General features: G+C 40.0%; 1 protein-coding gene and 1 non-coding gene across 3 annotated transcripts in view; both read left to right on the plus strand.

The window, feature by feature from the left end:
- Positions 1–14,795, plus strand: part of kcnh5b (potassium voltage-gated channel, subfamily H (eag-related), member 5b) — an 81,316-nt gene that overhangs the window by 19,901 nt on the left and 46,620 nt on the right. For both annotated transcript variants that reach the window (XM_036573518.1, XM_036573519.1), the window contains exons 5-6: positions 8,555–8,673; positions 11,509–11,901. In XM_036573518.1, coding sequence (XP_036429411.1) covers positions 8,555–8,673; positions 11,509–11,901 — 512 coding nt within the window. The remainder of the gene's footprint in view (positions 1–8,554; positions 8,674–11,508; positions 11,902–14,795) is intronic.
- trnak-uuu lies at positions 4,512–4,588 on the plus strand. Its single transcript has one exon. It is a non-coding gene; the product is annotated as a tRNA-Lys (tRNA).

The following is a 14,795-nucleotide window of genomic DNA, read 5'->3' on the forward strand; positions in this document are numbered from 1 at the left end:
GCAGCTTTTGTTCTGAAGGCCATGGGGGTCACTCAGCTTTCTTATTTGATGTTGTGTCTAAAGGCAATATTTATGGATGCCGTAACAACGAGCTTGCAAAGGTTATCACCCTTTGTACTGTAATGATTTCTTCAATATCCCCTCGGGTGCCATATCGAGACCACGGAAAGGCCATAGTGGATGACCTGGCTTGAAAGTTACACAGAGACAGTGGCATGTTCATTACTGTGTATATTACCGCAGCCTAACTGAATATTATTGGAGGAGCCTGTTAGCCTCTTCGGTTGCCCATCGCTGTATATTGCAGTCATTTCATTAATGTTTTTACTTTTGTCGTATAACAAAGAACATATGATAACACAGCACTGTTTGATGCAAAAACTTTCACTTACTTCTGGTCAACAAAAAGTGCACTACGTAGGAGTTTAAATACTGGATCCTGCAGCCCAACAGAGCAAAATACAGCTAAGAAATAGTCATTTGGGATTCAGACACATCCACACTCGATAAATGATGCACTATTTGTCTGTAGAGGCTAGAATTTCTAAACTTTCATAGCTAGAACACCATTTAGGAGGTACGGAGCCGTTTGGGATTCAGTCTGGGTTTGACGCGACTTCTGACTGAAACACATTCAAAGACTTTCAATTGACATTTTTAGACTTTTATACTGCAGTTTTACAGTTAATCATACCTTAAGTACTTTAATTGAAGCCTGTGATATTAATGATGGAGTTATTTAGGCTATTGGCTGTTTTAGCCCATTAGCTAGCTGACCAGCCTAGTTCTAGGTAAGAACATAAGCTGACAGCCCCTCAGTTTAAACAAAAAATAGGTTCTTACTTCATCAGTACACTCTGTGCTCCATGTGAGCAGCATGAGAGTCAAAGATTATTCCATTAACAGCACAAGGGGTTTTTGTGTCTTGGTGTAGTAATACAGAATTCAGTTGTTGTGAAACAGTCATAGGTATGCTTATATCTTGGATTTTACAGATTTTAGGACCTCTCCGGAACGGGACTCTCCGTTATCCATACATTCGTGAGATCCTGCTGGTGTGGGTTTCCTCTCTTTCAGTAATGCTTGCAAAAGTGATTATAGCTCACCCTTGTGGAGAATCTGCTTGACATAGCTTTACAAAGATCTGGGGATACTTTGTTATTCAAGTTGTGAACTAATCACTGAGTTGATTTATCAAGAATGCAAATTTAAATCAGTTACATTTTTTTAAATCAATTAACTCTGACAGTCCTACAGGTATAGTGAGGTATATCTGGGTATACCTGACCATGCATTCTCAGAAAAAAAGGTACTGAAACTGTCACTGTGGTGGTACCCTCAAGGGTGTGTCTTTAGTACCTTTAGATAGAAACCATAATTGTGCCATATTCCATTGCAGTAATATTTTTATGTGCCATTGACTCCATACATGTTGCCTTGATTCCAGGTCTTATTTTTCATTTTTCTATTTAATAAAGTTTATGAAATTTTCACTGGGGTAAAAATAACTGGTACACAATTGGACTGAAGACCATTAATGTATCTTTAAGGGTACATTTTCACTGTTTGTGTTTTGATAAAAATATATACCTGTTATGTAAGCTTATTCTGACAGTGTACCTGGTCATATATTATCTTATCAGATGTAAGTATAACACTTTTCAACCAATCAGGGTGTGTGATTAGTTCAAAACAATCAGAGTCCTCACCAAACTATCACTTTAGGCACTTTCGGTTGATGATCTAAACAAAATGAACAGTTGAATGAATAGAGAAGCATTTGAATGGTACTACATGATCCACTGAAGCGGTTTAACCTTCGGTTGCATAATCCACACACATGAAGCTGTATGCGTGTGGACACGTGCGCTGCCGGCCGGCCCTAGTGCGCCCAGTTGCTTCAGGATATCTCTCTCTCTTTTTCTCTTCTCCTGACGGGTCAAAAGACTGTCACTGTGCTTTGCTGTGAAGTACAATACTTCTTTCTCTGTGTGTGTCAGACTGAGAGAGGGTTTTTATTGCATCCCTCAGAGCTCTCAGCACAGCGGACAGCAGATTATGGTTTCTGACCCGAAGGCTGTAGGCACTCTTTACAGTGGCCTGTGCAGATGCACATAACTTCTTTTTTGTTGTTTGTCTCCATTTGTGTCAGGCTTATTTGCACTTTCCTGTTTTAGATCTCTGCAGTGAGCAATACATCATAAAATGACAGAAATCCATTTAAAGGAACTAAATATAGCCAGTCAGCCAAGACAGCCAAGGGTGTCTGAAGTTTGCTTATTTAGTTTTGCAATGGAGAAGTAATCAAATCTTATGTTTACTAATTAGCATGATGCTAATGGCAAGCCTAAATCATCACACACTTGCCTTAAACTGTGTTAAATAATCTCATATAGACTTATGTGGTTTCTGACGTATGATATACTGTCTATAATCTACAACCCCATTTACAAAAAAGTTGGGACGCTGTGCAAAATGTAAATAAAAACAAAATGCAATGACGTGTAAATCATTTAAACCCTATATTTCATTGAAGATAGTACCAACATAACATATCAAATGTTGAAACTAAGAAATTTTATTGTTTTTTGAAAAATATTTGCCCATTTTGAATTTGATGCCAACAACATGTTCCAAAAAAGTTGGGATGGGGGCAACAAAAGGCTGGTAAAGTTGTGAAAAACACCTGGTGGCTAATTAGCAACAGGTCAGTAACATGATTGGGTATGAAAAAGCATCCCAGAAAGGATGAGGAGGGGTTCACCACTCTGTGAAAGACTGCATGAGCAAATAGTGCAACAATTCAAGAATAACGTTTCTCAATCGCTGCCATCCAGAAAACGTCTTTTTCTGGGAAGGCCTTGATTATTTAAACGAGACAATGTCAAACCACATTCTGCATGTATTACAGCAGCATGGCTCCACAGTAAGAGAGTCCGGGCACTAAACTGACCTGCCTGCAGTCCAGACCTGTCACCACTGATAACATTTGGTGCATTATAAAATGAAAAATATGACAAATGAGCCCCTGAACCATTGAGCAGCTGAAATCCTACATCAAACAAGAATGGAGAACATTTCACTTTCAAAACGTCAGCAGTGTCTCCTCAGTTCGCTTACAGAGTGTACAGAGTGTGATTTATGAGTAATACTAGTAACTTATTAAGTCTGTGACTGTAATGTAGTTACAACAATTTCAACTGTTATGCACTGAACTTCTTTGTCACTGGAAGAAGTAATTACATTCCTGTAATGCGTTACTTTGTAATGCTTTACCCCCACCGCTGAACGCTATGTCAGAGATTCAGTGTCAGGAGCCACATAAACAAGCCTATTGAAAATGACTTAACACACAAGTGTGTGATGATTTAAGCTCGCAGTTAGCATGATGCTAATTCATGGTATGTTAGCTCTTATTTTCCTATAGCTACATTAGCCTTGTTGTCCAATGCAAAACTAAACAAGCAAACCTCAAGACGCCAAATGTGTTTTGGCTGATCATGTACTGGGGTAAGGGTGGTGGGGGGGTGGGGTGGTTCAAACTACACCTTTGATCTGAGTATTTTTGTAGTAGTAGACGTTCTTTTTAAGATTCCCTGATTCCTGACTCGCTGCCCAGGGCTTGATTGTGTAGCTGCCCTGTTGTGGGACAGACTGAGTGTGTATGATGGCTTTGACACGGTCAGCAGAACTGCTCTGGAGTGAGGAAGGATTGGGAGACTAATGCTCAAGGGAACGTTAGGCTTGATGTGGTTTTATGAGAGCTTTTTATAAAACTTTAATACAGCAAGTTTCCGTGCCATGAGAAAAATCGATATAATGTAATACCCTTCCACCTGCAGGAGTGTGCTGTACATCAGTCATAATGAAACACATCGCTGAGTCAAGCGCAACGTTAAAGATCCTGTAGGCCAGATCCTGCAGCCACTGAGTTGTGGACAAAAGTGATTCAAAGGAACATTTTGACAAAAAAATCAAGTTTATCAATCAATCATTCACAAATGGAGTCAATCAGCTGAGAGACAGTCCAAAGTTTGCGTCTATAGTTTTACAAAAGTGTTCTTGGCTTTGCAGTGTTCTTTCACAGATAACAGCAGTGGCTAACTATGATTATTAGAGCTGGTCCTTCAGTTTAGGCTGCCTTAGGGTCATAAAGGTCAAAACTCTGTCAAAAAATAAGATAAAATTACACCTCTATGATAAGGCTAATTTCTGCTAGCGCCCTAAGGGATTTCTAGCTGTATGTTAGCGCTGTGCTGACGATGCTGCAAATGAACATTTTTGGACTGTTGTAGATTAAAATAAAATGCAGATAAGAAGGCATTCCATATATATTATTTGAGGACTGTAAGAGACATTAACAGTTATATTTAACACTGTTTTCTGAAACGTGTTTGGATTACAGCTTATATGCACAGTGGGTGACTTCCAGAAGGCCTAGAGTGAATTTTTAATATTTCATTGCACTACAGTGTATGCAGGTCTACATGGCTTGCATAGCTCAGTCGGTGGCTCGGATAGCTCAGTTGGTAGAGCATCGGACTTTTAATCTGAGGGTCCAGGGTTCAAGTCCCTGTCTGGGGGTCCAGTCATGGGCTGGAGGTTAGGGAACCAGTCCGGTGACCGGAAGGTCGCTGGTTCAATTCCCTGAGCCAACAGTATGTGACTGAAGTACCCTTGAGCAAGGCAGCTAACCCCTGGGCGCTGTGGGTAGGGTTGCCCACCGCTCTGGGCAAGTGTGCTCACTGCCCCCCACTGTGTGTGTTCACTAGTGTGTGCATGGATGGGTTAAATGCAGAGGTGAAATTTCCCCATTGTGGGACTAATAAGGGTCACTTAATTTTAATGACATTGAGTTTGCGAAATACTAAGTGGGGTACATGAGCTTCATTAATGTTAGCTTTAGCGTTGTAGCTCCAGTGCAAAACTAAAATAGTTAACGTATTTTGGCTGATCGACTACATTTGGTGTGAGGCACTGTAAATTTGAGGTATATCTGATTTTTATCAAACTCTGACAGTACATAGAGCGAAGGGTGGGGAGTCTTTCTAAACTAAATGACCAATAAGTAGTAAATATGACGCAATGATTGTGATGAGATTTACAGACTCTGCTAGGGAGTTTGAGAGAGACTGAGAGTGAGAAAGAACAAGTCAGGAGGACATGAGAAGAAATAAGGGACAGATGTAGCGATCTTAAAAGGGTACAGTGGCCCAAATACAATATTTTTCTTCATATGGGACACAGATGTGACATTTTCAATTCTGATTTGAGACACTTTGGCTACGTTTACACAGCAGGTAAAAGTGGCCCAAATCTGATTTTCTGACCAAATCTAATTTTTTTGTTTGGCTGTTCACATTATCTTTTAAATTTGATCTGTATGCAACATCAGTCTGAACAGATCAGCTCCTAAACCGACCCGCATGCGCAAAAGAACAATGCTTCACGTGTCGTGCTCGTCCAGAGGTAAACAGTTATGACGGTCAGCGAACGCCAGTCGCTCCCGGAGGATTCAGTTTCATCTTCGCCAGCATCACAGGAGCCATCATGAAGCTTCACTGACTGACATCTGGGCTCATCACCCACAATGCGTTTGATTTCACCGGTTTGTGTCCTCGGATTCTTTAAACTGTTCTTTGACGCTGCAGCCTTGGTCTCCTCCAGTCTTTGGCCGTTTCATTCGAAACCTCTTCAAACATGGAGCGGTTGCGATAAAAATCTTCTAATTTTTTGGTACAGAAACATCAGTCTAAATAGACGAATGTGGAGCTGGACTGACATAAACGTCGCATGAGTTCCTGTTCAGACTGAGTCGCATTACTGCAGATCGGATATGGATCAGATTTCAGTACCACATATGAAAGCGTCTCAAATCGGAATTGAAAATCTCAGATTCATTGCGTTGTTTGCTGCTCACACTGACATAAAGACACACATCTGTGTCACATATGAAGAAAAAGATTGGATTTGGGCCACTTTTACCTGCTGTGTAAACGTAGCCTTTCATATGTGATACTGAAATCTGATACGTATCCAATATGCAGCCATGCGACTCTGAACAGCCAGATTGGAATTCATGCAACATTTACACCAAGCCAGCTCCACATTCATCATAATTTAGCGCTGCTGAGACTCATAAACATTTAGGCCGATGTTTCTGTACCAGAAAACTAGAAGAGACTTACTGCAACCGCTCCGTGTTTGAAGAGGTTTCAGCAGGCTGAACGCGGCTGAAGCACTGTTCTTTTGTGCATTAGGGTCAGTTTAGGGGCTGATCTGGTCAGACTGATGTGGCATATAGGTCACATTTACAAGAAATTGTTGCTGAAGTCTAAATTTATGCTAACTTGATTCCTCGCTCCTCCAAACAGGTCATCTAACTAACATCACCTGAGCTAATACAGCAATGGAACAGCCTTTGAGATGGCAGTGGGAAATAGTGATGGGCATGTAAATGAGGGCGTGTTAAAAACAGCATTAAAATGGAAGGTTGGATTCTGAACTGGAGCTAACACCAGAGTGGAATGGAGGCTTTTTCCCAGCTCACGTTTCATCATGAGCCTCCAATTCTGCAATACGCAGAAATTCTCCACTTCTCGTTGCCATGGTGCCGTCCGTATCTTCCACCATCTATGTAGGGCTTTAAATAAACCTTTAGACTGTAACAAATGCTGCTTATTTCATGTCTGTCTAGAAGGTATTGCTTATTTTACCTGTAGGTTCAGCTGATGGTTTAAGAAACTGAACATTTTTAGTGAATATTGGACAGAATGAGACCTTCACTCACTCCAAATCTGCTCTCCTCTCCCTGCCCCAATCTACTTAAAGCCTCTTCCTCCCTTAAATCATTGATGGAGTGAGTGAGGTCCACACCAAAGGTTGAACCACATGCTTTAATGCTGACTCAGCATTGAGGTGCCCTCACTCTGTGGACTCCATAAAAGTCCAGGAGGTGATTGGGGAGCTTGTAGGGATCACTGTGGCCCGGTTCACAGCTGGCAGGAACATCTGTCTCAAGTGATCTGATCACAAGTGGACAGTGAGACCTAAAGTCGTTTACACCTGGCAATCTCTAGTGACCACACGTGGTCAGTTTACATTTGTTGTTCCTTGTTCGTGTACAGGCTGTATGGGCTGATGCAGTAAAGTGAAAAAAGTATTTGCTCCCTTCCTGATTCCCTTTAGTACTGGTTATATTGGATATATTGCTTGTATCTCCAAAATGGTAACTTTACAGGAGAAGGAAAAAACCTTCTTTACTGTTAATGTAAGTCAATGGAATCAGACTTATTTCCAAGTCATTTTGGGATGTTTCTTGTGGCCCATTCATCATGAAATTTACACACAATATACAGGACAATAGGCTTTTTCAAATTATGTAAAAAAACTGAAAAATGACAAAAATGGAGATACAAGGTTTTGACAACAGTGATATATTATATATGTATTCCTTGAATATTGGATATTTGTTTTCAGATCTTTAGACAAAATGTAATATTTAACAAAGGGAATCTTCATAAACAATAACATATTTAAAAAAAAAATATTTCATCTATTTGGGGAACAAAGTTTTCAAACACATGAATCATTCGTGTAAAAAATGTAATTGCCCCCTTATTTACACAAGCCACACTCTTGAAGGGCTCTTCAAGGGTTCTTTAGTGAAGGCAATAGTTCTATTTAGAACAATGAGTTCTATATAGAACCATTTCATGCTTAAATGTTTCTTTGCATAGTGAAATTGATCTTCAGATTGTATATGGTTCAATAAAGAACATTTTTCAAAATTTTTACTATTTTCACAAGCTTGACCTCATAATAATAGCAGAACCATTTCTGGTTATGTATAGAATGTATAGGACCATATGCAACACATTCTTCATCAATCTGAAGAACTATTTCACCAGGCAGAGGACTCATTGTTCTATACTGAACCATTCCCTTTATTAAAGAACCCTTGAGGAACCTTTTTTATGAGTGTACAAATTAACCGAATGTAACTGACAGTGAGATTTAGCTGATTGAACACAACCAGGCTTGAATGTGGACAGCCTGCTGAATGTAAACCTCACTGAATCTTACCATCAGAGTGATATAGTCACCCCAACCTTTTTACCAGCACACTCAGCCACGATCAAAAGAAAATACATAAGAGATGAGATAATAATGGATTTAATGTGTGAACAGTGTTTACATAAGCATTTGTAGGGCATAACAGAACCACAGTGAGGGCCATTACCTACAAACTGAGCACCCCAGGAACATTGTTAAATCTCCCCAGGAGTGACCAATGCAGTGGCTACTTATCTGTGAACTTACCTAACAAAAGATGCAAAGTAAATTGGAAAGAAGCCTGGATTAAAATTCCCTCACACTGACGCGAAAGGCTGATATCAAATCAGTTGCAGTTGGAATCACTGGCTCACAGGTCATTTTATACTATGGGGGGTAACAGGCACCCCTGCCTCAGATAACCATCTCATCCCACAGCTGGCATTTGAACTTGAATTCCAATCAGTGAGGTGTTGACTAACCTTGTGTCCTCCTGCAGGTTGGACCAAGTTTGCGCGGCTGACCCGTGCCCTGACCAACAGCAGGAGTACCATCCAGCAGCTGACTCCTGTGAACAAGACAGACGTTAGCTCACATAAACACTCACGACTAGCAGAGGTATGTGCACATACACATTTACACACTATCACATTACTCCATACCTTTATTTCTAAGAATGTATGCATGGAATGTACACAATTAATCAGTGAGAGTCCCTCACAGCCTTTATTGCCCACCCCTAATTCTTCAGTGATATGAAGCTGAAGTCAGATATTCGGCAGCTTCTTGCTCAGATTTTCCCGTTCCACCTTAAATGGTGCAGCAGTTACATTCTGGCACTTCAGGCGTCAGAACTGCTGGACTATTTAAGGTGAAACGGGTAATTTAGCCAGCTACCAAGACATCAGCACACTACTAGCGAATTTTTTATGCTTGTTATGAAAAAAAAAGATCATAATACACTGAAATGACATTAAACAAAGACAATGCAGTGGTTATCTTTCCGGTCTTTTTTTTTTCCCTCATAACACTCTGTTTGAAGTGTGCCTCTGAAAAACCTCTGTTCGGAGGGCCATGTAGCCCTAACACTTTGCCCTACCCCTATATCGAAACAAGAATCGGGACACCCTACCCCTAGACATGAACATGCAAAACGGAGGGCTAAGGGATAGATAGTAGGGGCGAGGGGCGAAATGAGATTGGGCCTAAATACTGTTTTCTGTTTCTTTTCTTACACTGAAAAATGAATTTATGCTTAATTGCTGTTTTTACTGGAAATTGGATAAACAAACGGGTGGTTTCTGTTTTGCACAGCACTGTATACATGTAACTGCTGCTGTAAATACTGCTACACCTTACACATATACAGTATATACCGCATTGTCTTACAACTTTGACCGCACAGAAAGTTACACTGTCTGTTACAAGGACAAACTTGTAACACAACCACAGGTAAGCGCACACACACATGCACACACTCAAGGACATTATTGTAACACAATCACACACACTGTCTCTGGACGAGTGCTGCTCCTGCAGCTGCCCGGCAGAAGTCATCATCAATAATTTACACCATGTTTTAGCTGTAGTGAATGGGGGCTGGATTGGACTTTCATATTCTCGTTTTTGGGAGTGTGTGGGTGGTGTGGGAGTTTTCCTGGGTTTGTTGTGTGAATTATAGATTCAGTGAGAGGGGGGTTTGTACTCCTGAAGGCAACAATTCGGCCAAAAATCTAATTTACAGTTTCCCCCATTAACCTAAATGTAGTCAGCTAAGATATGTTCGGTGTCTGAAGCTATCAGCACTGGTCAAACTGCAGCTCACTTGCCTCACACTGCCCAAAATATGTACCCAGCACTTTGAGTTTCTACCTCACACTTACCAGGTTAATACCTCCAACTTAAGGGACAGTAAAAGAAGGCATTACTGAACGTTTGGATCTTGTGGAAGTTTTTTAAACTTAAAAAAAAAGCTTCTTCAAACTTATGCGTCTTCACACGTTTCTCTAAGGAACCATTCATTGAAAGCAAATGTGAAAAGCTCTGATGTGTTTCCATGGTTAATACTCACTCTGTATCTCTGTCCACAACACATGCTTCTTCTCCCACTCTCCATCTGTTCAATTCCCTCATGTTTTTACACTCTGTTGTTCGCTCTCAGTGCTCGTCTCTTCATCTATCCAATACCTGATACTCATTCAGTGGGAGCGTAAACATCTGAGCCCACGTTTTGAATTGATTACGATCCTTTAGGAGACGATCCCTAATAGCAAGAGGAGAGTGGGTCACTGCTGGCCCGCTGATGGCAGAACTGGCGGTCCACTGGCATTTTGCTCAGCGTTTTTTGGGCGGCCCATCGGTGGTTAAGCAGAGTATTAGTCAAAATTCCACTTATCATCGCTCATTTTCCACTCACAGTCTGATTTACTTATTTTCCCTTCCTTCATTTCTTTAGTTATACTTTGTAAATTAGTTTAGTAAATTATTTTAATCCAGTACAGTGTCAGCAACATTTTCTATAAAATCAATCATTTTTATATTAATTGTTATTTTTTTTCTCTCAGTTGTTTGTAATATTTGTCTTAGTTTATTTTCTAAAATAAAAGTCTGTGTGCATTTAAAATCTGTTTAAAGGAGATTAAAAACTAGTTAGACCTTGTATGCAGGAAAGTAATCTGGGTGGTGCGAGGGTGGACCAGCAGTAGCAAACAGTCAGTGGGTTGCCGACCTTATCAAGCCAGCGGACCGATATGTGCTCACTATCTGGGATTCATTGCATTGTGAAATTTCAAAATGATTTGATTAAGTTATTTTGATATGATTCGGAATTATTACAACTAACAAGGACACACAGTGCCACTGATGCAAAGCACCTCTCTTCTGAAGAAACTGTGGTGCTAACAGGGCCCCCTTGTGGAGAATTTTCAGACTGCTAAATGTGAGTTAATGAGTGTCAAGTCATATCTAAATGAATATAGCATAGAAAACATCAAAATAGCATCTAAAGCATCTAAAGACTATACAGACATTAGAGTTTTAGTTTTAGCAGTTGTAAATAGTCAGAGAATTTCATTTTTGCCAAAAAAAAGAGTGCATTCTGTATTGAATAGTATTATAATCCATTACAACATTCAAAAATCAATGGAATTGATACTCCACCTTCAGATCATTATGACAGGGTGTTTAATTCTACACTAAATTATGTAGTTAGGGAGATACATTTGCATTTCCAATCACATTTCCGTTCTTTATTAACAGGTTTTGGTCTGCGCTTCTGACTTGTTTGCATTCATGCCAGAAATACCGCAAAATAATACTGTAGACATAACGATAAAAGTTTAGAATCTGCGCTTTCAACATAATTTTTCAGCAAGAAAATGACAAAATGCTTTGTTATAGCTGGCAATAACTGCAAATTCTAAAAGTTACTAATTTATCTCTTGGCTTTCTCAGGTGTTCCAGCTGGGTTCAGACATTCTGCCTCAGTACAAGCAGGAGGCTCCCAAGACCCCCCCTCACATCATCCTACACTACTGCACCTTCAAGACCACCTGGGACTGGGTCATCCTCATCCTCACCTTCTACACAGCCATCATGGTGCCCTACAATGTCTCCTTCAAGACCAAGCAGAACAACGTCACCTGGCTGGTGCTGGACAGCGTGGTGGACGTCATCTTCCTGGTGGACATTGTGCTGAACTTCCACACCACATTCGTGGGGCCTGGAGGCGAGGTGATCTCCGACCCCAAGCTGATTCGGATGAACTATCTGAAGACCTGGTTTGTCATAGACCTGCTGTCGTGCTTGCCCTACGACATCATCAATGCTTTCGAAAACGTGGACGAGGTGAATAGAGCATGAGAAGCTGTGCATTAATGTAATTTCATGATTGCATCACTGCACTCAGATGCAAAGCCCTTAGTTGTGGTAAAATCACTGTAATGCACAGCCCTATGTGGCTTATTGCTTCTTTAAAAAATCCCAGAAATGTAAGATAAAAGGCAAATTCAATACATATTTTAAGCTATAATGAATAATAATCACAAAAATCAATTTGGCTAAGAAATATAATTCATTTAGAATAGACTGTTGTTGCCAAGCTGAAGATTTGCAGTCATTTCATTACATTTTTCCTTTTTTGTCATATAATAATGAATATTTTATAATAGTATAAATAGTATAAAACAGTACGTAAGTAGTCATTGGCTTCCAAACTCCTGCAATGATTATGCTAATTTACCCTAGCACCTCTATGTAAGTCCCTGTGTTGTGTTAGCACCAAAGCTAACAGTGACACACCACACAGAGTACTACAAAATGTCTACATTCAAGTTGCATGTTCCTTATATTACGCACATGTTTATATTGCAGGTTTACAGTGAATTATTCAGTAAATACTTCAGGTAAAACACTGAATATTAATAGAGGTGCCTGTGTCTTTTAGCCTATTTGTCAAGAAAATAAGTTGTTAGCCCTTCAGTTTAGGCAAACTGGCTTTTCACTTACTGTCCATCAATATGCTCGGTGGTCCATACATGCAATAGTGCAGTCCAATCACAGCACAGGGGTTTTTACTGAAGATATTCTGTTAAAAGTGCAGATTTGAAACTTTCAATCTATACTAGACTTGTGTTTGTGAGTAGAATGCATTTTGTATTTTATTATGATTTGATTTTTTTTGGTCATTATTTGACATTAGAACAAAAAGAAAGAAATCAGAAGTGCAGACTCAAATCTGTCAGTAATGTAAGTCGAATGCAAATATAATGCAAATCAAACAGTACCATTCATTTTATTATTATATAGTTACATTCAAACATTATAGCAAAAACAACTGTAGGAACCGTAACTCGAAATCATCCAAGTCCTCAGACAAAAAAATAGTGCATAGCAACGCTAACATAGCCAATGAAAGTCTATGAAATCAATGGGATCAGCTGGATGACATCAGTTCAGATTAGCAGTTGTTTCCTCACTGCTGGAGAAAATGGAATGAAATAACTCTAATTTGTCGGAATCCCTTCAGGGGTTAAAATAAAATGCTCAAGCAAAGCAACAAAGCTAACAATAACAGAGCAGATCAGTGCTAATCACTAACTAATACAGGCTGTTTACAAATGAAACCTGTACTCAGCCCCTTAAACTGGTGTGTCTTGACATCAAGCGACTTCTAGTTCTCTAAAACGTGAAGATTAAAAGGCTCTCCCTGTTGTGAGGCTGGTATTCCTCTCAGACCGGCCTAGCAGCTTCTCTCTCAAGTCTCTTCAAACGAACTAAAGCCAGAGGATTTGCACAGCTTTGGATGGGATCAATACTTTTGGAGATTAATTGATCCTCCATGTAGAGAGACAGAAGGATAGGAAAACAAAGCAGAGCTGTGTTCAACACTTAAGTGTTACGCAGAGAGATGGGGATATAGGAAGGGTGGAATCTCCTGTGTTGGGTAAGCAAATCTGTACTTTAAAAAGTAGTTTAATCTGAACTTTGGCTAATTGATCCGGGTTTCACACAGCTTCCACCAGGCAGTCAAAAGGTTCTGTTTTTGATGACCTGTCCACTGATAGATTGGATCTTGTCAGCAGGGATTTTATTAGGATTAAAAAAGTAGCTGGCTAATCACCAGGCCAGAAGTACGAGTCTACGCAATGCAGATACAACTTCCCTGCTGAAATAATCATAGAAGCCATTCAAAGTTACTGTTGATACCTGGTGGTGTCCAGTAGTCAGTATTTTGTGTTTTTCTGATGGGTTGATATCACAGTGTAAAGGATTCTAATGGTTTAAGGGGGAACTCACATGTAAAAATGGTTTACATGTGAACTTTCAGAGTGGTCCGGTGTGAAATGCGCTTTAAAAATTGTTCACCGTTATAGACATCCGGAGCATTTAATGGCTCTAAAAGAAACATCCCAATAAGTTTTTACTCAAAATGGTTCTGAATGCATTGCTTCATACCTGAGACATTGTTTTGTGATAGTTTTGTTATAAAGTTTTGACCAAAAATGTATTTTTAGTAACTTTTACTCCAGGATTATTTCTGTGTTTCCTCTCAAAACCATTTTCTCAACTGAGATCAGTGAGCGCGAGATAACATGCTGTTGCTGTTACTCGCCTGTAGCTACAGCTGTTCAGCATGGCTAACGCCAGCAGCAGCTTTTGTTTACAGTTTATTTTTATGGTTTTCTTACCTATTTTGGAAGATTGCAGAATATTTATCAGAGGACTTCGAGGAGGTCTGGATCCAAAATGTCGTAGATCCATATCAATCTGAAGGAGAAAAAACAAAGGAGTTGCAGAGGTTTAAAGGAGAGAGAGAGAGAGAGAGAGAGAGAGAGAGAAAGAGAGAGTCAGAGAAGGAGACACTGAACCTGCTGGCGCCAAAGCAGAACAACCCAGAGTGAATGGAATCTGCTGGTGTCAACAACAAACTACTTGCTACTCTGCTTACCAGTTCATGAGGTAGAATAGTGAGGTAGATAGTTTTTGTTTTCTTGCGTGTTCCACTTTAGACAGTCTGTTCTAAGCTAACGGCTAACAGTGACGTATGCACAGTCTCTAACGACGACTAATTTATTTCACTCACAAACGTTTCTTACCTTGATTCCAGTTTCTGCTGGAGTGAAACTGCGGGTGTGTAAATCCGCGGCTCTGCAGTCAGACCCTTCTCCAAAAGGAGTGCAGGGTGGAGAGGTACGTGCAGGGTGTTGTAAGGAAAAAGTAGTCCCCAAAGAAAACTTATT

The sequence above is a fragment of the Colossoma macropomum genome, unplaced genomic scaffold (genome assembly GCF_904425465.1).
Source record: "Colossoma macropomum unplaced genomic scaffold, Colossoma_macropomum, whole genome shotgun sequence".
NCBI lineage: Eukaryota > Metazoa > Chordata > Actinopteri > Characiformes > Serrasalmidae > Colossoma > Colossoma macropomum.